Below are 23638 nucleotides of genomic sequence, written 5' to 3'. Positions count from 1 at the left end.
TCCTGACTTTTCTAAGCCAGCATTGATTCCTTAGCTTTTGAAGGTTTTGCAGCTCATCAGAAAACCTTTAAAGATTACAAAATACATAAACAAGACCAATTATTCAGTACTTTCTGACTAGTTTAGTGCCAGTACTTTCACAGTCCTGTAACATCAGGTTCAGTAAGGTTGGATCTTCCTCCAAAAACTAGAAAACAAGGTGTGCTGGTTGGGCATGGTATAAACGCCAATACTTAGCTTTATGTACAGGAATTAGCACCTTGAACAAGAACGCTTGTGTTCTACTTTGGAGGTAGAGGAAACCCTTTATAATGATGCCGGCTGAAAACCAAAACAATACTTTCAAGCCGGATAAATACAGCAGATTACTGCTATGGTAAAGAAGAACGCCTTATGAGCATTTATATGTTGTCTAATCTACCTTGATAAAAACAGCGAATTTTAAGGAAAATCCGTAAACATGCTCCTTCCAATTTTCAGAGAGGATGATTCACAATTTTTGATAGAATTATTAGTTGGATAGAAAATTTCGAGGAAAAAAAATTCCTTTGTTGCCTGAAAAATTACTTCTTGATCGGGAGAGATTTGGAAAAGTGTGAATGTTCATACAGCGTCTATCCTTAACACAACAGAATAGGTTGTTATTGTTAACACATTCCTTGCTGCAGGGTTTTGGTTGCGTATCAATGCAGCTGCGGTGTTTTAAAATCTCTGCCGCTATTTTATATTTTGAAAGGAGACGAAACCAACACTGGCTTGAATTTCTCTCAGAATATTCTTTTCATAGTGCAGAAAAATGTAATGTTTTACGAATGAGCTGTGTACATTTAATAGATGGACTTAGAGAGGCTGTCCCATTTTCCATAAGAAATGGCTACAAGAGCTTTTACATCCATACTTTCAGGAATCATAACGGATCATCGGAGAGGCCTAAATCCGGTGAAATTTCTCGTCTAGCCCTGCTGGGGGGAGGGGGTCAAAGTTCAAACGTATCGACCGCCATAACTTTTGAACGAAGCGACGGATTAACTTGATGTTGTGCTCAAATGAAAGCTCTTGACGAGACCTTTCATTTTAGGTTTGGTATAGTCTCTTTTGGTAATTTTTCAATGTGGAAAAAATCATTGTTTGATTTTTCGAGCCCAAAAAATTCAGTTTTTCTGGTTTTTCTACGTAAGGGAACGCATGAATCATGGGTCATTCCATATAGAACCTACCAGCCATGCAACCGCCCGACTCGGATTTTGATGATAAATTTTTTTCTTGATCAGACCACCAAATAATGAACTTCTGCAAAATATTAGGTCTCAAATCGAAAAACTCACTGAGATATGGTTTTTTGAAGTTTTAGGAATTTTCAAGAAAGTGACGTTTCGAACTTCCAAGAAAGAGAGGGTCATTTTTCCCGATAAAATTCACACCGGGCCCATTTTTCGTCCGATTGAAGTGAAAATTTGACACAATGTCAATGAAAGTATGTAGATTTGAGAAAAAAATGCATGAAATGTTAGACTTCACTCATTCATGTGCTGCGGTTGATTGTTTGTTGGGATTTTGTCTGATTTTGGCGACAAAACCTTCCCCTCTTCAAATGCCCACAACTTTTGAGCTGCAGGTTATTTTTTGCTCCAATTTTTTTTAAAATGCTCCTAAGAGCATTAGAAAGACGCCTAAAGAACAATTCTGATGGTGTTTTGGGCTTTCGTATCTTTTTTTTTCACTTTTGTCCAAAAAAGGGGAAAAAAAACGGAAAATAACATCAAAATGATTCCGATAATCGTCCATTACCCTGAAAAGTCAACTGAAAAATCGCTCATTTTGTGCCTGAATGGTCCTTACTGTGTGGACAATATCTTTGAAAAATACAATCAAAACGCAAAAAGGGCGCATCGCGTTCCCCCGCGACCCTCTGAGAGCGGTTGCGCCCTCGGTTGCCCTTGGCGGCTCGTTCAAGTGTGCGAGAGAGATAGTAAAATCGCCTGGCGGGACGCTTGGGCGTGCGAGAGAGACAGAAAACCGCGAGGGGGCTCGCTAAAGTGTGCGAAAGAGATAGAAAATCGCCTGGCGGGACGCTTGGGTGTGCGAGAGAGACACAAAACTGCCAGGCGGCTCGCGCAAACGTGCGAGAGAGAAAGAAAATCGAACGGTTGGTCTTGCGTTGTTTTAACGGTAAAGGCGCATCGCCTTCTCCCGCGACCCTCTGAGAGAGGTTGCGCCCTCGGTTGCCCTTCGCGGCTCGCTCAAGTGGGCGAGAGAGATTGAAAATCGCCTGGCGGGACGCTTTGGTGTGCGAGAGAGACAGAAAACAGCCAGAAGGCTCGCGCATAAGTGCGAGAAAGAAAGAAAATCGCACGGTTGGACTTGCGTTGTTTTTACGACAAAGAGGCATCGCGTTCCCCCGCGACCCTCTGAGAGCGGTTGCGCCATCGGTTGCCCTTGGCGGCTCGCTCAAGTGGGCGAGAGAATTAGAAAATAGCCTGGCGGGACGCTAATGTGTGCGAGAGAGACAGAAAATCGCCCAGGTAGGAAGCGTTTAAGTGCGAGAGAGACAGCAAATAGCCAGGCGGGACTTGGGTGGTTTTTCCGTCAAAGCAGCCGCGTTCCCCCTCGACCCTCCGAGAGTGGTTGCACCCTCGGTTGCCCCGTCCAAGGGCACCCAGTGCGAGAGAGACAGAAAATCGCCCGGTAGCAAGCGTATAAGTGCGAGACAGATAGAAAATCGCCTTGCGCGACCGGATTGTGTGCGAGAGAGACAGAAAATAGCCACGCGGCTCGCTCAAGCGTGCGAGAAAGACAGAAAAACGCCCAGGTAGGAAGCGTATAAGTGCGAGAGAGACAGCAAATAGCCAGGCGGGACTTGGGTGGTTCTTCCGTCAAAGCAGCATCGCGTTCCCCCGCGACCCTCCGAGAGTGGTTGCACCCTCGGTTGCCCGGTTCAAGGGCACCCAGTGCGAGAGAGACAGAAAATCGCCCAGGTAGCAAGCGTATAAGTGCGAGAGACATAGAAAATCGCCTTGCAGGACGCGATTGTATGCGAGAGGGACAGAAAATAGCCAGGCGGCTCGCTAAAGCGTGCGAGAGAGACAGAAAATCGCCCAGGTAGCAAGCGTATAAGTGCGAGAGAGATAGAAAATCGCCTTGCGCGACGCGATTGTGTGCGAGAGAGACAGAAAATAGCCAGGCGGCTCGCGAAAGCGTGCAAGAGAGACAGAAAATCGCCCAGGTAGGAAGCGTATGAGTGCGAGAGAGACAGCAAATAGCCAGGCGGGACTTGGGTGGTTTTTCCGTCAAAGCAGCATCGCGTTCCCCCGCGACCCTCCGAGAGTGGTTGCACCCTCGGTTACCCCGGTCAAGGGCACCCAGTGCGAGAGAGACGGAAAATCGCCCAGGTAGCAAGCGTGTAAGTGCGAGAGAGATGGAAAATCGCCTTGCGCGACGCGATTGTGTGCGAGAGAGACAGAAAATAGCCAGGCGGCTCGCTCAAGTGTGCGAGAGGGATAGAAAATCGCCCGGCGGGACGCTTCGGTGTGCGACAGAGACACAAAACTGCCAGGCGGATCGCTCAAGTGGGCGAGAGAAATTGAAAATCGCCTGGCGGGACGCTAATGTGTGCGAGAGAGACAGAAAATCGCCCAGGTAGGAAGCGTTTAAGTGCGAGAGAGACAGCGAATAGCCAGGCGGGACTTGGGTGGTTTTTCCGTCAAAGCAGCATCGCGTTCCCCCGCGCCCCTCCGAGAGTGGTTGCACCCTCGGTTGCCCAGTTCAAGGGCACCCCGTGCGAGAGAGACAGAAAATCGCCCAGGAAGGAAGTGTATAAGTGCGAGAGAGATAGAAAATCGCCTTGCAGGACGCGATTGTGTGCGAGAGGGACAGAAAATAGCCAGGCGGCTCGCTAAAGCGTGCGAGAGAGACAGAAAATCGCCCAGGTAGCAAGCGTATAAGTGCGAGAGAGATAGAAAATCGCCTTGCGCGACGCGATTGTGTGCGAGAGAGACAGAAAATAGCCAGGCGGCTCGCTAAAGCGTGCGAGAGAGACAGAAAATCGCCCAGGTAGGAAGCGTATGAGTGCGAGAGAGACAGCAAATAGCCAGGCGGGACTTGGGTGGTTTTTCCGTCAAAGCAGCATCGCGTTCCCCCGCGACCCTCCGAGAGTGGTTGCACCCTCGGTTGCCCCGGTCAAGGGCACCCAGTGCGAGAGAGACGGAAAATCGCCCAGGTAGCAAGCGTATAAGTGCGAGAGAGATGGAAAATCGCCTTGCGCGACGCGATTGTGTGCGAGAGAGACAGAAAATAGCCAGGCGGCTCGCTCAAGTGTGCGAGAGGGATAGAAAATCGCCCGGCGGGACGCTTGGGTGTGCGACAGAGACACAAAACTGCCAGGCGGATCGCTCAAGTGGGCGAGAGAAATTGAAAATCGCCTGGCGGGACGCTACTGTGTGCGAGAGAGACAGAAAATCGCCCAGGTAGGAAGCGTTTAAGTGCGAGAGAGACAGCGAATAGCCAGGCGGGACTTGGGTGGTTTTTCCGTCAAAGCAGCATCGCGTTCCCCCGCGCCCCTCCGAGAGTGGTTGCACCCTCGGTTGCCCAGTTCAAGGGCACCCAGTGCGAGAGAGACAGAAAATCGCCCAGGGAGGAAGTGTATAAGTGCGAGAGAGATAGAAAATCGCCTTGCAGGACGCGATTGTGTGCGAGAGGGACAGAAAATAGCCAGGCGGCTCGCTAAAGCGTGCGAGAGAGACAGAAAATCGCCCAGGTAGCAAGCGTATAAGTGCGAGAGAGATAGAAAATCGCCTTGCGCGACGCGATTCTGTGCGAGAGAGACAGAAAATAGCCAGGCGGCTCGCTAAAGCGTGCGAGAGAGACAGAAAATCGCCCAGGTAGCAAGCGTATGAGTGCGAGAGAGACAGCAAATAGCCAGGCGGGACTTGGGTGGTTTTTCCGTCAAAGCAGCATCGCGTTCCCCCGCGACCCTCCGAGAGTGGTTGCACCCTCGGTTGCCCCGTCCAAGGGCACCCAGTGCGAGAGACGGAAAATCGCCCAGGTAGGAAGCGTATAAGTGCGAGAGAGATAGAAAATCGGCTTGCGCGACGCGATTGTGTGCGAGAGAGACAGAAAATAGCCAGGCGGCCCTCTAAAGCGTGCGAGAGAGACAGAAAATCGCCCAGGTAGGAAGCGTATGAGTGCGAGAGAGGCAGCAAATAGCCAGGCGGGACTTGGGTGGTTTTTCCGTCAAAGCAGCATCGCGTTCCCCCGCGACCCTCCGAGAGTGGTTGCACCCTCGGTTGCCCCGTTCAAGGGCACCCAGTGCGAGAGAGACAGAAAATCGCCCAGGTAGGAAGCGTATAAGTGCGAGAGGGATAGAAAATCGCCTTGCAGGACGCGATTGTGTGCGAGAGAGACAGAAAATAGCCAGGCGGCTATCTAAAGCGTGCGAGAGAGACAGAAAATCGCGCAGGTAGCAAGCGTATAAGTGCGAGAGAGATAGAAAATCGCCTTGCGCGACGCGATTGTGTGCGAGAGAGACAGATAATAGCCAGGCGGCTCCCTTAAGTGTGCGAGAGAGACAGAAAATCGCCCAGGTAGCAAGCGTATAAGTGCAAGAGAGACAGCAAATAGCCAGGCGGCACTTGGGTGGTTTTTCCGTCAAAGCAGCATCGCGTTCCCCCGCGACCCTCCGAGAGTGGTTGCACCCTCGGTTGCCCCGTTCAAGGGCACCCAGTGCGAGAGAGACGGAAAATCGCCCAGGTAGGAAGCGTATAAGTGCGAGAGAGATAGAAAATCGCCTTGCGGGACGCGATTGTGTGCGAGAGAGACAGAAAATAGCCAAGCAGCTCGCTAAAGCGTGCAAGAGAAACAGAAAATCGCCCAGGTAGGAAGCGTATAAGTGGGAGAGAGACAGCAAATAGCCAGGTGGGACTTGGGTGGTTTTTCCGTCAAAGCAGCATCGCGTTCCCCCGCGACCCTCCGAGAGTGGTTGCACCCTCGGTTGCCCCGTTCAAGGGCACCCAGTGCGAGAGAGACAGAAAATCGCCCAGGTAGCAAGCGTATAAGTGCGAGAGACATAGAAAATCGCCTTGCAGGACGCGATTGTTTGCGAGAGAGACAGAAAATAGCCAGGCGGCTCGCTAAAGCGTACGAGAGAGACAGAAAATCGCCCAGGTAGCAAGTGTATAAGTGCAAGAGAGATAGAAAATCGCCTTGCGCGACACAAAACTGCCAGGCGGATCGCTCAAGTGGGCGAGAGAGATTGAAAATCGCCTGGCGGGACGCTTTGGTGTGCGAGAGAGACAGAAAACAGCCAGAAGGCTCGCGCATAAGTGCGAGAAAGAAAATCGCACGGTTGGTCTTGCGTTGTTTTTACGACAAAGAGGCATCGCGTTCCCCCTCGACCCTCTGAGAGCGGTTGCGCCATCGGTTCCCCTTGGCGGGTCGCTCAAGTGGGCGAGAGAGATAGAAAATAGCCTGGCGGGACGCTAATGTGTGCGAGAGAGACAGAAAATCGCCTTGCGCGGCCGGATTGTGTGCGAGAGGGACAGAAAATAGCCAGGCGGCTCGCTAGACCGTGCGAGAGAGACAGAAAATCGCCCAGGTAGGAAGCGTATGAGTGCGAGAGAGACAGCAAATAGCCAGGCGGGACTTGGGTGGTTTTTCCGTCAAAGCAGCATCGCGTTCCCCCGCGACCCTCGGAGAGTGGTTGCACCCTCGGTTGCCCCGTCCAAGGGCACCCAGTGCGAGAGACGGAAAATCGCCCAGGTAGGAAGCGTATAAGTGCGAGAGAGATAGAAAATCGCCTTGCGCGACGCGATTGTGTGCGAGAGAGACAGAAAAGAGCCAGGCGGCCCTCTTAAGCGTGCGAGAGAGACAGAAAATCGCCCAGGTAGGAAGCGTATGAGTGCGAGAGAGGCAGCAAATAGCCAGGCTGGACTTGGGTGGTTTTTCCGTCAAAGCAGCATCGCGTTCCCCCGCGACCCTCCGAGAGTGGTTGCACCCTCGGTTGCCCCGTTCAAGGGCACCCAGTGCGAGAGAGACAGAAAATCGCCCAGGGAGGAAGTGTATAAGTGCGAGAGAGATAGAAAATCGCCCGGGTAGGAAGCGTATAAGTGCAAGAGAGATGGAAAATCGCCTTGCAGGACGCGATTGTGTGCGAGAGAGACAGAAAATAGCCAGGCGGCTCGCTAAAGCGTGCGAGAGAGACAGAAAATCGCCCAGGTAGCAAGCGTATAAGTGCGAGAGAGATAGAAAATCGCCTTGCGCGACGCGATTGTTTGCGAGAGGGACAAAAATTAGCCAGGCGGCTCCCTTAAGTGTGCGAGAGAGAAAGAAAATCGCCCAGGTAGCAAGCGTATAAGTGCGAGAGAGACAGCAAATAGCCAGGCGGCACTTGGGTGGTTTTTCCGTCAAAGCAGCATCGCGTTCCCCCGCGACCCTCCGAGAGTGGTTGCACCCTCGGTTGCCTCGTTCAAGGGCACCCAGTGCGAGAGAGACAGAAAATCGCCCAGGTAGGAAGTGTATAAGTGCGAGAGAGATAGAAAATCGCCTTGCGCGACGCGATTCTGTGCGAGAGAGACAGAAAATAGCCAGGCGGCCCTCTAAAGCGTGCGAGAGAGACAGAAAATCGCCCAGGTAGGAAGCGTATGAGTGCGAGAGAGACAGCAAATAGCCAGGCGGGACTTGGGTGGTTTTTCCGTCAAAGCAGCATCGCGTTCCCCCGCGACCCTCCGAGAGTGGTTGCACCCTCGGTTGCCCCGTTCAAGGGCACCCAGTGCGAGAGAGACAGAAAATCGCCCAGGTAGGAAGCGTATAAGTGCGAGAGGGATAGAAAATCGCCTTGCAGGACGCGATTGTGTGCGAGAGAGACAGATAATAGCCAGGCGGCTCCCTTAAGTGTGCGAGAGAGACAGAAAATCGCCCAGGTAGCAAGCGTATAAGTGCAAGAGAGACAGCAAATAGCCAGGCGGCACTTGGGTGGTTTTTCCGTCAAAGCAGCATCGCGTTCCCCCGCGACCCTCCGAGAGTGGTTGCACCCTCGGTTGCCCCGTTCAAGGGCACCCAGTGCGAGAGAGACAGAAAATCGCCCAGGTAGGAAGCGTATAAGTGCGAGAGAGATAGAAAATCGCCTTGCGCGACGCGATTGTGTGCGAGAGAGACAGAAAATAGCCAGGCGGCTCCCTTAAGTGTGCGAGAGACACAGAAAATCGCCCAGGTAGGATGCGTATAAGTGCGAGAGAGACAGCAAATAGCCAGGTGGGACTTGGGTGGTTTTTCCGTCAAAGCAGCATCGCGTTCCCCCGCGACCCTCCGAGAGTGGTTGCACCCTCGGTTGCCCCGTTCAAGGGCACCCAGTGCGAGAGAGACAGAAAATCGCCCAGGTAGCAAGCGTATAAGTGCGAGAGACATAGAAAATCGCCTTGCAGGACGCGATTGTGTGCGAGAGAGACAGAAAATAGCCAGGCGGCTCGCTAAAGCGTACAAGAGAGACAGAAAATCGCCCAGGTAGCAAGCGTATAAGTGCAAGAGAGATAGAAAATCGCCTTGCGCGACACAAAACTGCCAGGCGGATCGCTCAAGTGGGCGAGAGAGATTGAAAATCGCCTGGCGGGACGCTTTGGTGTGCGAGAGAGACAGAAAACAGCCAGAAGGCTCGCGCATAAGTGCGAGAAAGAAAATCGCACGGTTGGTCTTGCGTTGTTTTTACGACAAAGAGGCATCGCGTTCCCCCTCGACCCTCTGAGAGCGGTTGCGCCATCGGTTCCCCTTGGCGGGTCGCTCAAGTGGGCGAGAGAGATAGAAAATAGCCTGGCGGGACGCTAATGTGTGCGAGAGAGACAGAAAATCGCCTTGCGCGGCCGGATTGTGTGCGAGAGGGACAGAAAATAGCCAGGCGGCTCGCTAGACCGTGCGAGAGAGACAGAAAATCGCCCAGGTAGGAAACGTATGAGTGCGAGAGAGACAGCAAATAGCCAGGCGGGACTTGGGTGGTTTTTCCGTCAAAGCAGCATCGCGTTCCCCCGCGACCCTCGGAGAGTGGTTGCACCCTCGGTTGCCCCGTCCAAGGGCACCCAGTGCGAGAGACGGAAAATCGCCCAGGTAGGAAGCGTATAAGTGCGAGAGAGATAGAAAATCGCCTTGCGCGACGCGATTGTGTGCGAGAGAGACAGAAAAGAGCCAGGCGGCCCTCTTAAGCGTGCGAGAGAGACAGAAAATCGCCCAGGTAGGAAGCGTATGAGTGCGAGAGAGGCAGCAAATAGCCAGGCGGGACTTGGGTGGTTTTTCCGTCAAAGCAGCATCGCGTTCCCCCGCGACCCACCGAGAGTGGTTGCACCCTCGGTTGCCCCGTTCAAGGGCACCCAGTGCGAGAGAGACAGAAAATCGCCCAGGGAGGAAGTGTATAAGTGCGAGAGAGATAGAAAATCGCCCGGGTAGGAAGCGTATAAGTGCAAGAGAGATGGAAAATCGCCTTGCAGGACGCGATTGTGTGCGAGAGAGACAGAAAATAGCCAGGCGGCTCGCTAAAGCGTGCGAGAGAGACAGAAAATCGCCCAGGTAGCAAGCGTATAAGTGCGAGAGAGATAGAAAATCGCCTTGCGCGACTCGATTGTTTGCGAGAGGGACAAAAATTAGCCAGGCGGCTCCCTTAAGTGTGCGAGAGAGACAGAAAATCGCCCAGGTAGCAAGCGTATAAGTGCGAGAGAGACAGCAAATAGCCAGGCGGCACTTGGGTGGTTTTTCCGTCAAAGCAGCATCGCGTTCCCCCGCGACCCTCCGAGAGTGGTTGCACCGTCGGTTGCCTCGTTCAAGGGCACCCAGTGCGAGAGAGACAGAAAATCGCCCAGGTAGGAAGTGTATAAGTGCGAGAGAGATAGAAAATCGCCTTGCACGACGCGATTGTGTGCGAAAGAGACAGAAAATAGCCAGGCGGCCCTCTAAAGCGTGCGAGAGAGACAGAAAATCGCCCAGGTAGGAAGCGTATGAGTGCGAGAGAGACAGCAAATAGCCAGGCGGGACTTGGGTGGTTTTTCCGTCAAAGCAGCATCGCGTTCCCCCGCGACCCTCCGAGAGTGGTTGCACCCTCGGTTGCCCTGTTCAAGGGCACCCAGTGCGAGAGAGACAGAAAATCGCCCAGGTAGGAAGCGTATAAGTGCGAGAGGGATAGAAAATCGCCTTGCAGGACGCGATTGTGTGCGAGAGAGACAGAAATTAGCCAGGCGGCTCGCTAAAGCGTGCGAGAGAGACAGAAAATCGCCCAGGTAGGAAGCTTATAAGTGCGAGAGAGATAGAAAATCGCCTTGCAGGACGCGATTGTGTGCGAGAGAGACAGAAAATAGCCAGGCGGCTCGCTAAAGCGTGCGAGAGAGACAGAAAATCGCCCAGGTAGCAAGCGTATAAGTGCGAGAGAGATAGAAAATCGCCTTGCGCGACGCGATTGTGTGCGAGAGAGACAGAAAATAGCCAGGCGGCTCCCTTAAGTGTGCGAGAGACACAGAAAATCGCCCAAGTAGGATGCGTATAAGTGCGAAAGAGACAGCAAATTGCCAGGCGGGACTTGGATGGTTTTTCCGTCAAAGCAGCATCGCGTTCCCCCGCGACCCTCCGAGAGTGGTTGCAGCCTCGGTTGCCCCGTTCAAGGGCACCCAGTGCGAGAGAGAAAGAAAATCGCCCAGGGAGGAAGTGTATATGTGCGAGAGAGATAGAAAATCGCCTTGCAGGACGCGATTGTGTGCGAGAGGGACAGAAAATAGCCAGGCGGCTCGCTAAAGCGTGCGAGAGAGACAGAAAATCGCCCAGGTAGGAAGCGTATGAGTGCGAGAGAGACAGCAAATAGCCAGGCGGCTCGCTAAAGCGTGCGAGAGAGACAGAAAATCGCCCAGGTAGCAAGCGTATAAGTGCGAGAGAGATAGAAAATCGCCTTGCAGGACGCGATTGTGTGCGAGAGAGACAGAAAATAGCCAGGCGGCTCGCTAAAGCGTGCGAGAGAGACAGAAAATCGCCCAGGTAGGAAGCGTATAAGTGCGAGAGAGACAGCAAATAGCCAGGCGGCACTTGGGTGGTTTTTCCGTCAAAGCAGCATCGCGTTCCCCCGCGACCCTCGGAGAGTGGTTGCACCCTCGGTTGCCCCGTCCAAGGGCACCCAGTGCGAGGGACGGAAAATCGCCTAGGTAGGATGCGTATAAGTGCGAGAGAGATAGAAAATCGCCTTGCGCGACGCGATTCTGTGCGAGAGAGACAGAAAATAGCCAGGCGGCCCTCTTAAGCGTGCGAGAGAGACAGAAAATCGCCCAGGTAGGAAGAGTATGAGTGCGAGAGAGGCAGCAAATAGCCAGGCGGGACTTGGGTGGTTTTTCCGTCAAAGCAGCATCGCGTTCCCCCGCGACCCTCCGAGAGTGGTTGCACCCTCGGTTGCCCCGTTCAAGGGCACCCAGTGCGAGAGAGACAGAAAATCGCCCAGGTAGGAAGCGTATAAGTGCGAGAGGGATAGAAAATCGCCTTGCAGGACGCGATTGTGTGCGAGAGAGACAGAAAATAGCCAGGCGGCTCGCTAAAGCGTGCGAGAGAGACAGAAAATCGCCCAGGTAGCAAGCGTATAAGTGCGAGAGAGATAGAAAATCGCCTTGCGCGACGCGATTGTGTGCGAGAGAGACAGATAATAGCCAGGCGGCTCCCTTAAGTGTGCGAGAGAGACAGAAAATCGCCCAGGTAGCAAGCGTATAAGTGCGAGAGAGACAGCAAATAGCCAGGTGGGACTTGGGTGGTTTTTCCGTCAAAGCAGCATCGCGTTCCCCCGCGACCCTCCGAGAGTGGTTGCACCCTCGGTTGCCCCGTTCAAGGGCACCCAGTGCGAGAGAGACAGAAAATCGCCTAGGTAGGAAGCGTATAAGTGCGAGAGAGATGGAAAATCGCCTTGCAGGACGTGATTGTGTGCGAGAGAGACAGAAATTAGCCAGGCGGCTCGCTAAAGCGTGCGAGAGAGACAGAGAATCGCCCAGGTAGGAAGCGTATGAGTGCGAGAGAGACAGCAAATAGCCAGGCGGGACTTGGGTGGTTTTTCCGTCAAAGCAGCATCTCGTTCCCCCCCGACCCTCCGAGAGTGGTTGCACCATCAGTTGCCCCGTTCAAGGGCACCCAGTGCGAGAGGGACAGAAAATCGCCCAGGGAGGAAGCGTATAAGTGCGAGAGTGATAGAAAATCGCCTTGCAGGACGCGATTGTGTGCGAGAGAGACAGAAAATAGCCAGGCGGCTCGCTAAAGCGTGCGAGAGAGACAGAAAATCGCCCAGGTAGCAAGCGTATAAGTGCAAGAGAGATAGAAAATCGCCTTGCGCGACACAAAACTGCCAGGCGGATCGCTCAAGTGGGCGAGAGAGATTGAAAATCGCCTGGCGGGACGCTTTGGTGTGCGAGAGAGACAGAAAACTCCAGAAGGCTCGCGCATAAGTGCGAGAAAGAAAATCGCACGGTTGGTCTTGCGTTGTTTTTACGACAAAGAGGCATCGCGTTCCCCCTCGACCCTCTGAGAGCGGTTGCGCCATCGGTTGCCCTTGGCGGGTCGCTCAAGTGGGCGAGAGAGATAGAAAATAGAATGGCGGGACGCTAATGTGTGCGAGAGAGACAGAAAATCGCCTTGCGCGACCGGATTGTGTGCGAGAGGGACAGAAAATAGCCAGGCGGCTCGCTAAAGCGTGCGAGAGAGACAGAAAATCGCCAAGGTAGGAAGCGTATGAGTGCGAGAGAGACAGTAAATAGCCAGGTGGGACTTGGGTGGTTTTTCCGTCAAAGCAGCATCGCGTTCCCCCGCGACCCTCCGAGAGTGGTTGCACCCTCGGTTGCCCCGTTCAAGGGCACCCGGTGCGAGAGAGACAGAAAATCGCCCAGGTAGGAAGCGAATAAGTGCGAGAGAGATGGAAAATCGCCTTGCAGGACGCGATTGTGTGCGAGAGAGACAGAAAATAGCCAGGCGGGACTTGGATGGTTTTTCCGTCAAAGCAGCATCGCGTTCCCCCGCGACCCTCCGAGAGTGGTAGCAGCCTCGGTTGCCCTTGGCTTCTCGCTGAAGTGTGCGAGAGAGATAGAAAATCGCCTGGCGGGACGCTTGGGTGTGCGAGAGAGACACATAACAGCCAGGCGGCTCGCTCAAGTGTGCGAGAGAGATAGAAAATCGTCTGACGGGACGCTTGGGTGTGCGAGAGAGACAGAAAACTGCTAGGCGGCTCGCGCGTATGTGCGAGAGAGAAAGAAAATCGCACGGTTTGACTTGCGTTGTTTATACGGCAAAGGCGCATCGCGTTCCACAGCGACCCTCTGAGAGCGGTTGCGCCCTCGGTTGCCCTTGGCGGCTCGCTCAAGTGTGCGAGAGAGATAGAAAATCGCCTGCCGGGACGCTTGGGTGTGCGAGAGAGACACATAACAGCCAGGCGGCTCGCTCAAGTGTGCGAGAGAGATAGAAAATCACCTGGCGGGACGCTTGGGTGTGCGAGAGAGACAGAAAACAGCAAGAAGGCTCGCGCATATGTGCGAGAGAGAAAGAAAATCGCATGGTTGGTCTTGCGTTGTTTTATCGGCAAAGGCGTATCGCGTTCCCCCGCGACCCTCTGAGAGCGGTTGCGCCCTTTGTTGCTGTTGGCGGCTCGCTCAAGTGTGCGAGAGAGATGGAAAATCGCCTGGCGGGACGCTTGGGTGTGCGAGAGAGACACATAACAGCCAGACGAACACACATCCAAGAGTCAATAAATCGCATTTAAATGTGAGTAGGGATGCCCACCAGTTAAGGGATACCTGCAGTTTTATTTCCTTCCTTTAAATACCGATCTTAGAGATAGGAGTGAAGAAGAAAACTACTTCAACCAAGAATACACTATATTCACTTCTCAAGTTAGTATGCTTCCCTGAAAACAAGAGTCTTTCGGTGAAAAATCTGGGCCCCCAATCAATTGCTTTTTTAATGTAATGGTCGGTTAATGAGATTTACGTAGCGCTTTTTTCAGTTAAGCGAGCCTCTCTTGAGTAAAGTTGTTGGGAGAAGAGTTGTGGAAACCGAACATACCATCACTTTTATTCCTCAGACGCTTTTCACATGCAGTTAGAACCATTCAGTAAAAATGTGAGCAACCTTTGAGTTGCTACTCCAAAGTTGGGGCCAATAATTGGCGAAATTTCAGTGTTTTTCAGTTTTGCGTGCCTTTTTTGGGCAAAAACTCGAAGTAAAAGATATTTAAACCCAATATACCATTGATTGTATTTTTCAAACATATTGTACACACAGCTTGGACCATTCAGGCAAAAAATGAGCGATTTTTGAATTGACTTTTCAGGGTAATGGTCGATTATCGGAATCATTTTGGTGTTATTTTCAATTTTTTACGCCTTTTTTGGACAAAAGTGAAAAAAAATGATACTAAAACCCAAAACACCATCAGAATTGTTCTTTAGGCGTCTTTCTAATACTCTTAGGAGCATTTTAAAAAAAATTGGAGCAAAAAATAACTTGCAGCTCAAAAGTTATGGGCATTTGAAGAGGGGAAGGTTTTGTCGCCACAATCAGACAAAATCACAACGAACAATCAACCACAGCACATCAATGAGTGAAGTCGAACATTTCATGCATTTTTTTCTCAACATACTTTCATTGACATTGTGTCAAATTTTCACTTCAATGCGTCGAAAAATGGGCCCGGTGTGAATTTTATCGGGAAAAATGACCCTCTCTTTCTCGGAAGTTCGAAACGTCACTTTCTTGAAAATTCTTAAAACTTCAAAAATTCAGATCTCAGTGAGTTTTTCGATTTGAGACCTAATATTTTGCAGAAGTTCATTATTTGGTGGTCTGATCAAGAAAAAAATGTATCATCAAAATCCGAGTCGGGCGGTTGCATGGCTGGTAGGTTCTATATGGAATGACCCTCATTACAAAAAACAAATTTTAATGAAAGTCCTTGATTCAAGCTTTCAAACGAGCTATCTTTGAACTTACGGGAAAAAATGGTTCAAAAGTTATGACCGTTCAAAGTTGGCTTGGCGCGCTATTTTTGAAGCACGCGAAGTGTTTACTCGCGTGCCATCCCTCTCTACCTTTTCCCCTAGTGTCCACTTCAGCTGATAACGGATACAGAAAGGTCCATAGCTCCTTCCACCTAAAGAATGACCAGTCATTAGTGCAAAATTACTTTTATTTCTAACTAAAAAAGGGAAATAAAAATAAATTAAATGCTAATAAACGATAAGACGCTGGCATACATTATTTTTTCGCCCCCCCCTTTCATGATTTTATACTTAATAGCCAAATCAAGCCTCTTTTATCCCAAAATACACTCAAAAGCTGCAGATAATATTCATGGGCTCTTGTACGCAACTAGCGGACCAGCATTTGAAACTCGCATTCTTTTCTCCGATCTATTCCCATCTTATCAAGATTTATCTGCACAGGAATAATCAGATTCCGCAATGATGAGAGGCTTGATTTGGCTATTAAATATAAAATCGTGAAGGGGGAGGGGGCGAAAAAATAATGTATGCCAGCGTCTCATCGTTTATTAGCATTTAATTTATTTGTATTTCCCTTTTTTCGTTAGAAATAAAAGTGTTTTTGCACTAATGATTGGTCATTCTTTAGGTGAAAGGAGCTTTGGACCTTTCTGTATCCGTCATCAGCTGCAGCGGACACCAGGGGAAAAGGTAGAGAGGGGTGGCACGCGAGTATACACTCCGCGCACTTCGAAAACAGCACGCCAAGCCAACTTTGAAAGGTCATGACTTTTGAACCATTTGTTTCTCCAAGTTCAACGATAGCTCGTTTGAAATTCATTAAAATTGGTTTTTATAATGATTCATGCGTTCCCCTTAATAGAAAAACCCAAAAAACCGAATTTTTCGGGCTTGAAAAATCAAACAATGATTTTTTCCACATTGAAAAATTACCAAAAACAGACTATACCATACCTAAAATGAAAGGTCTTGTCAAGAGCTTTCATTTGAGCCCAAGATCAATTTGATCCGTGGCTTCGTTCAAAAGTTATAGTGGTCGATGCATTTGAACTTTGACCCCTTCCCCCTTGGAGGGCTAGACGAGAAATGTCACCGGATTTAGGCCTCTCCCATGATCCGTTATGATCCCTGAAAGTATGGATGTAAAAGCTCTTGCGGCCATTTCCTATGGAAAATGGGACAGCCTCTTTCACAATTTTTAGTTCCTTGACTGTCCAGGCTCTCCATAAAGGCTCTGACTTTCCAGGTTCCACAGACCACCGGAAATCCTGTTATAATAGTTCAAAGAAACATGTACAAGTTCAATAACTCACCTCTTTACAACTCGACGTTTTGGAGCAGCATTTCAAGAGTCCTCTGATGACAAACTAAATTAAGCTTGGAGGCTCCTCCAAAAAGTGGACAACATAGGAAAAAACTTAGGCATGGTACAACTGCAGACACAGGTAGAATACATGCAGAGGGATTAACACCTTGACCGAAAACTGCTTGTGTTCTACTTGGAGTGATAGAGCAAACCTTTTGTGACAATACTGAAAATTAAAAAAATATAAATTTCAAACTTGATAAATATGTCCAGTAAAACAGTAGAAGTAGTTGTTAGCATGTTACTAGCCGCAGTGTTTTCAGTACGTATCAACAGTGAAACTGCAAAAATGCAAATCTTGTTTGCAATGTTTCAAAATCTCTGCCCCTATTTTCTTTCTTTAAAAGGAAACGAACCAATGCCTTGGCAAACCAATGCCAATTTTGCCACCTTGGAATAAAGTTACGTTCTTATGTCCGGGAAAAGACGAATCATCTTTCAAACTTGATCTGTGTTTAGAAAAATTGTCAACAAAAGAAAAAACTCGCCTCCTTCTTACTCTGAAGCAGCATCTAACATTTTTTAATCCTTATCTTATCATCTAACATTTCTAGAACAGATGCAAAGACAAAATAGTTAAATTAATTTATAAAAAGGTAGAAAAATGCACAAGCTCTTCAATTACATGAGTATTACATTCCCAGACTTTTTCATGCATTTTCAATGTTTTTATTTCTGAAATTTCTTATAAAAATGCTTTCAACAAAAGGTTTCTCTTGCTAAGTTTTCGAAAATTGAAAAAATCCAAAATTCAAGAACTTAAAGGCCAAAGTTCTAATTTCCACAATGGAGCTTGTGGTGGTGATAGAGAATAATTAAATGTTGCGATTGAAAGAAAGAAATCAAGAGTCCGCAGCAAAATTCCCCGACTTCTTCAGATTTTCAATGACTTTTCACGAACTCGCTACCCGCCTAACTTCCGAATCATATTCGATCAATTCTTGCAGACACTCCTGACAAACAAATTAAGGTGATTTTTTTAAATCTATCAGAAAGAAAAGAAAGACTACTGTAACTTCTAACAAATAAGGATCGGAGCATGAGTAAAAATTGAGTAGAATTACCTTAGGGGAATGTTTTGGATTCCATTATTCAAATGAGATCCAACCAAGATTTTCGGTCTGAGCATATTTTCTTTTTTGTTTCTGTTTTTGAGGATTATTAGTTTTGAAATTTTTAACAATCAATTATGAGAATCAGTTGCTCTGTTTTCCACATAAGGGGTCCTAGGCACCAAAGACCCTTTTCGTAAACAGCTCCTTAATTATGAATTCTTGTGGACAAATGTCACTTTTGCTTTTCCTGCAGTTAATTAAAACTCTTATTTTCAGAGATGGTTTGACTTACTGAATATTTTTCTCTTCCTGTTGGGAGCGTCTTTCAGTCTTTTCATCTGTACCGCAAGGAATTCCGCTAGAACTTATGGATCGAACCCATGGCCTTTGTTAAGATAGTATTTACCCTTTGTGAACATTTCTGACACAATAAACGTTTCTGACTCTGTATCTGTCTTTCCTAGATTCTTCTTTTTCTTCTGCAGAACACAGAATGAAATCAACTCATGACAAATGACAAAGATGAATGAGAAAATTTTTCGCTGGTTTAGATAATGTTCAAAACAATACACCGTAAAAATCAGGTTCATCATTGCATGGAAGTTTCCTTGTCACTTTTTTGTTATGCTAGAAGTCATTGAGGAAAATACTTATTACACTGAGTAATATTTTATTTAATGGACCACTAAAGAGACAAAGTGCGAATTTGCAAGTTGTAACACTCGTTTTCTCATCAAAATTTAATGTAGAACAATTATTAAAAGTAACTCCTCATCAAGACATTGACGTTTTTCAATATGTGTATTCAAACTTGACACTAATAGGGAAACCATGATCTATTTGAGATAAATTGCACACTAATAAACATTACTCTCGCGGTCTCAGAGGTATGAACATACACAAACCTCAGTCTCAGAGCTTAGGCTAAGCTGATGGACATTATTTACACTTTGAACAACGCAGGGTGAAGAAGGAAAGCTGCTTGGTTACTTAAGAAGCCTACAAAAACTTGTATACAAAGCCCAATTTGATTCAAGAAGACTCTTGTTTATCTTATGAATGGGAAGTTTTTTGTGACCACTGCTAAATAAAAACGCTGATAAATTTTGTTTAGAAGTTTACTTCAGCCAATTTCGTTGCTTGAATGTTCAAGAAATTGCGCATTTGTTAATTTGGTGGAGTTTCATAAATCATAAGATCTGTCACCTCATGATTATTTGATCGATCAATATTTGTGAAATTTTATTCATTTATCGAATACTGCAAGTGTTTTGGAGGGTATTAAAAAACAAATATACAATTATGAAAACTTGTGGTCCTGCGTCAAATTATATCAGTCAATCCACAGATGAACCAAACCCAATTTTTCAAGTTATTCTTTGCTTCTAGAAAATGGCCTTTAGAACAGCGGCAAGGCATGAACAATCAATTAACAATATTTCCCCATTTGAAGCTATAGTAAAGAATCGATTAAGATGTTCGTTACGAACACCCTGTTCATCGATTCTTTTCCATTAGTTTAAATGGCAGATCAATCGATGCATTGCAAAGCACAACACGCCACTGCTTTAGGAGCTATAAAAAAGGCACCCAAGTCATGTGCATCACAGTCCTAAAGGTATTACAATTAACGCAGAACAAGTTGGAGAGAGGAAAATGGAAAAGTAATTCAGAAAAGTAGTACTAACCGGACTGGACAAATCACTTGCATCCAACTTGTATTCTCTTTGTTTTACCAAAGTCTGATTCGGATTGCAATTGTCCAAAGGGATGGGTTCCCACGCTTTTGCTATGACTTTTTCTAGAGACACAATCTTTTCTTGCTCTGGATTTTTTTGAATTCTGAAAAGCAATTGAATGAAGAACTCGTTAAATCATAATTTGAGGAAAAGTCAATCAAGTTTTGTTTAAAATTATCAGCACTGTTGATTTAGAAATTGATAAATTCTTTCTGATTTTACTGAAGAATTTTTTCCTTGAAAATAACTGCAGCCATTTTGAACTTGGGCACATTGTCATGTTATAAAACAAAAAATGAAAATAATTCGAGATTACGTTTTTATTTTCATCTTTTGTTTAAAAACCTGACAATGGGTACAAGCCTGAAATGGCTGTAGATTTTCAAAAGGAAAAAAGTCTACAGTAAAATCAGCGGGTGAAAGATTTATCCATTACTGAAAAAAATATTTATCATTACAAGTCTTGCTAACTTTTGGAAAGAAATTATCCTTTGAAACAAACTGACCACTGTAAAATAAAAATAAGATTTTTGCGCTTATGATACAGCCAGGTGTTTTGATCATCATTTTCAAGAAATGCTTGATCTCATCAAGAAAACCATGCATATTATACAAAGTTTTTATAAAGAAAATTACAAAAATCAAAAGGAAGAAGAAAAGCTTCATTAGGTAGTAATAAAAAAAAATAAAATAAAAAAAATTGAACAGAGGAAAATAAAGCAAAATAAATACAATAAAAAGCTGGTTCGCCATCAAAAATCCTCAAATTTTAGACAAAATGTACCTAACTGTTTTCAAAAATATTCTTCCTCAGTTTCTCCCATCAAAATCAAACCAATCTATTTTCTTCTGATGTGCTATGGAAATTCGCCATAAGAACATTCAAATGCTGCCAAATTTCCTTCGATAAAAACATTATTTAGGTAATAATTTTTTCCTTGGTGTTTCAGATATTTTGGACTTACTTACAAACATAACTGTCCGAAAAATTGGAAGAAAAATAAATACAGCTTTTCCAATAAATTCATGTTTTATCGAAGGAAGTTTGCCAACGCCTGAAAGTTCATACAGCGCTTTTTACTTACTTCTGCCGACACTTGTGTTCTTCCCTGATTTTTTCTTGAGTATCTTTCAAACTTTCAGGCGAATCGTTCATGGGGAGGTCCATGGGCGGAGGGGTTGGTGGTGGTGTTGGAGGAGGCGGGGACAGAGGATTGTGTCCGTCCATCATCGAGTGATCCATGTCATTATTGAAAATTTCCTCATTAATAGGATGCCCGGGAGCCTCTGAAAAAGTCGTTCAAAAATTATCTCAATTTATTTTTATTGACAGTGTGAGGACATGAAAAGGGATACAACCTAGAGAGTTGAATCTGAAAATACGCTGGGGATTTACGGAGGTGAAATTTACATTACAACATTGATTTTTCAGGAAAAAAATAGATCAACATACCATTTAATTTTTCTTTTTTATCTCAATAACCAAATAATCTTGTGCTTACGTGATGTATTATGAATCAATTTTTGTCAGATTATATTACCGTTCACAGTAGAAAACAATGGGCCTGTTGCAAACTTTTGCTAAAGCAAAACTAAGATTTGTTTCTTATAGATAATGCTTCAAAAATCAAGATGAGCGCATTGGCGAAGTCTGAAATGCACTTATAACTTCACAATCTGCGTAAAGAATTTGCGGTTTTTTTAGCTTCTCGCTTCAAAAACGATACTACGGCACAGGTGAACATTTAGATAGATGAGTCGTTCCATCATCGGCAATATTCATCATGGCCGACGCCAATTTGCCAAAACACGTGTGATGAGACAAGATAACACCTGAACAGGATTAGACCAGATAACAATCGGCGTGTTTACGTTCATATTTTCCTCGCCCCCCTAGATTGACCCTGAACGCTTCTCGAATCACGCGCAGAACTGCGGAAGCGTCGGCCATGATGGAACGACTCCTCTAACAAAATGTTCAACTGTGCCTTAGTATCGTTTTTGAAGCGGGAAGCTCAAAAAAACGCAAATTTCTTACCCAGATTGTGAAGTTATGAAGGCATTTCAGACTCTGCCGATGCGCCCATCGTGATTTTTGAGGCATTATCTATAGGAAACAACTCTTATTTTTGCTCTAGCAAAAGTTGGCAACAGGCCCATTGGCAACCTTCACTGATGTTTTTACAGAAATCAGGGTAACTTATGATTAGATTAAGATGGGAATGTTTAATAGATTGGTATATTTGGTCAAGTTTATATCAAACGATATATCAATGATGGATAGACAAAGAGCGATATCTTCCCTTTTATCCCGGTTAATGAATATACATCCCGTTTTATACAATCGTGTACAATCCTTTTACATACCTGTGTAACTCGGGGTGGAATGCATCTCTAGGGAAAATACCGCTTATCTCGCGTCACCAACCCCCAAGGCACAGTGGGAAAAACAGCCGATCTAGCGCCGAAAAAGTTTTGACGCTTGGATCGCTCACTTTCCCATTGGTTTTTCACACTTTACCCGTCTCATATATCAAGCCATACACTAATGACAACATTATGCGCCAATTTTTTGTAAATTCAAGAGTTATTGAGCCAAATTTAGTCAAGAGATCAGCTGTAATTTACTTCCCTTGAAACTGTGTTTCGGTTTGAGGTCTTTGATCGGCCAGCAGAGTTAATAAAAATATTTCTCGTCGTTTATGCTATTGTCGGTTACTCTCTTCATTTTACTATGTAAGTCTCTGATTTTTCACTTTATTTTGGAAAAGTTTGTGTGATTATGTGTGGGTGTTTCAAGGTAAAGTTATGGGTTAGAATGAATGGAATCCGCAAGGTATTACCAAAGATGTTAATGGACGAAATTGACATATTAATTGGCATGTACTCAATATTAAGAGCAAATAAGGAGGAAATACACGCTTGAAATTTTAAATTTCCTAATAAAACGTTGCACAATGGAACAGCTTTTACTAATCAATAGATAATAACGTGTCCTAATTTTTTTCTAATTCCTGTTAGGATAACAGTTAAGTTCCAAACATTTAATTTATCATTAAGTGTTGTCAAACAGGAAATTTTATAGTAGAAATCCGTATTATTGTTTTACCAAACCCCTTTTTTTCATGAAGGTAAAATGAAGTATTGTCATTACTTGGAAATTTTGGAAATTAATTCCTTTCATTCAATGCATCTAATGTTTTTCTTCTCAAGACTTAATGTCAAATGAAAACATTTTTAAAGGGCAGCAATTGTGAAGTAAAACATTAATAGTTGCACAGAAGTACTTAAAAAGTTGGCGATCTCAGGTAGGAATAGAACCCTCCTCCCACTCATCTGCAGAGAGAGACTTTACCAACTAAGCTATGGCTTCAGAATGAATCATGTGCTGAAACAGTTGCTCTTAAACACAGGTTGCCTGAGTTGCGCGCGCAGCGCACTGCGCACGCACTTCTCCCCATGCGACTCTATGATCTGACGCCAAACTCAACGGTACACATTCATTCTGAGCACATTTTCACTTCCTTTTTATCAAATATCTCCTAATGGCGCAAGGATGCGCACCCAAACTAAGGATTATCGTATTCTGGAGAGTATGACGAGTAACTGGATATAAATATCTCGGTGGATCCGAGTGGATCTCGAAAGATACAGTTCATGGAAGTTTGAATTTGGTACTATTTTGGAGGCTAACTTTAAAAAATTGCTGTAAGCTAAAAAAGTAGATTTAAGAAAAAAAAAAATTGTTACCATACTTTTAGAAGGGTCAGCCATTGCCAAAAAAAATTAAAAGTAACTACTTGACGCTTCTTAATAAACACAGGAAGCCATTGAATGTAAGCATTCAGAGGCAGTCTTCCATCAGCACCGCGCTATCCGGTGCGTTTCTGATGATAATCGCTGATAAGGTCGACCTTATGAAGTAAAACATGACTGATTCTTGATCAGTAGATCCTCAGGAACACGTACATACCAATTTTGGCCAATTTCATTGATGCCGATTTTCCGACTTTTTCGGCGCTAGATCGGCTGTTTTTCCCACTGTGCAAGGATCCCTCATGCCAAAAATGGGAACATCCCGATCAAACGATCCAGAGATCAGTGAGTGGAGTGGCGCTTTTATTAATATAGATAGAAGATCGATAAGTCGAAGATCGATAGATCAAAAATCAATAGATTGAAAATCAATGAGTCGAAGATCCATAGGTCCAAGATCCTTCCCGAGCTACCTCCTTTACGATCTCTTTACGTACTTGTGTAACTTGGGGAGGAATGCATCTCTGGGGAAAATGCCACTTATCTCGTGTCACCAACCCCCAAGGAGCCCTCATGGCAAAAATGGGAACATCCCGATCAAACGATCCAGAGATACAGAGATCAGTCAGTGGAGTGGCGCTTTTATTAATATAGATAACAGAGTGAAAATGCAGAAAAAATGCTTTAAAAAAACTTCATACTTAGTCCTGAACATTATTTGTGGAGGCACTCAATGCATTATTTATA

General features: G+C 46.2%; 1 protein-coding gene across 1 annotated transcript in view; it reads right to left on the bottom strand.

The window, feature by feature from the left end:
- LOC109036029 (uncharacterized) overlaps positions 1–23638 on the bottom strand; it is a 30551-nt gene that overhangs the window by 5612 nt on the left and 1301 nt on the right. Inside the window, exons 3-5 of the mRNA XM_072303494.1 lie at positions 20221–20422; positions 19085–19238; positions 16289–16507 (exon numbers count right to left, since the gene is read on the bottom strand). Coding sequence (XP_072159595.1) covers positions 16394–16507; positions 19085–19238; positions 20221–20378 — 426 coding nt within the window. The 5' untranslated portion in view covers positions 20379–20422 and the 3' untranslated portion in view covers positions 16289–16393. The remainder of the gene's footprint in view (positions 1–16288; positions 16508–19084; positions 19239–20220; positions 20423–23638) is intronic.

The sequence above is a fragment of the Bemisia tabaci genome, chromosome 8 (genome assembly GCF_918797505.1).
Source record: "Bemisia tabaci chromosome 8, PGI_BMITA_v3".
In the NCBI taxonomy this organism is placed as follows: domain Eukaryota; kingdom Metazoa; phylum Arthropoda; class Insecta; order Hemiptera; family Aleyrodidae; genus Bemisia; species Bemisia tabaci.
Note: the sequence above shows the minus strand (reverse complement) of the source record. Positions and strands in the feature narration are given on the sequence as shown.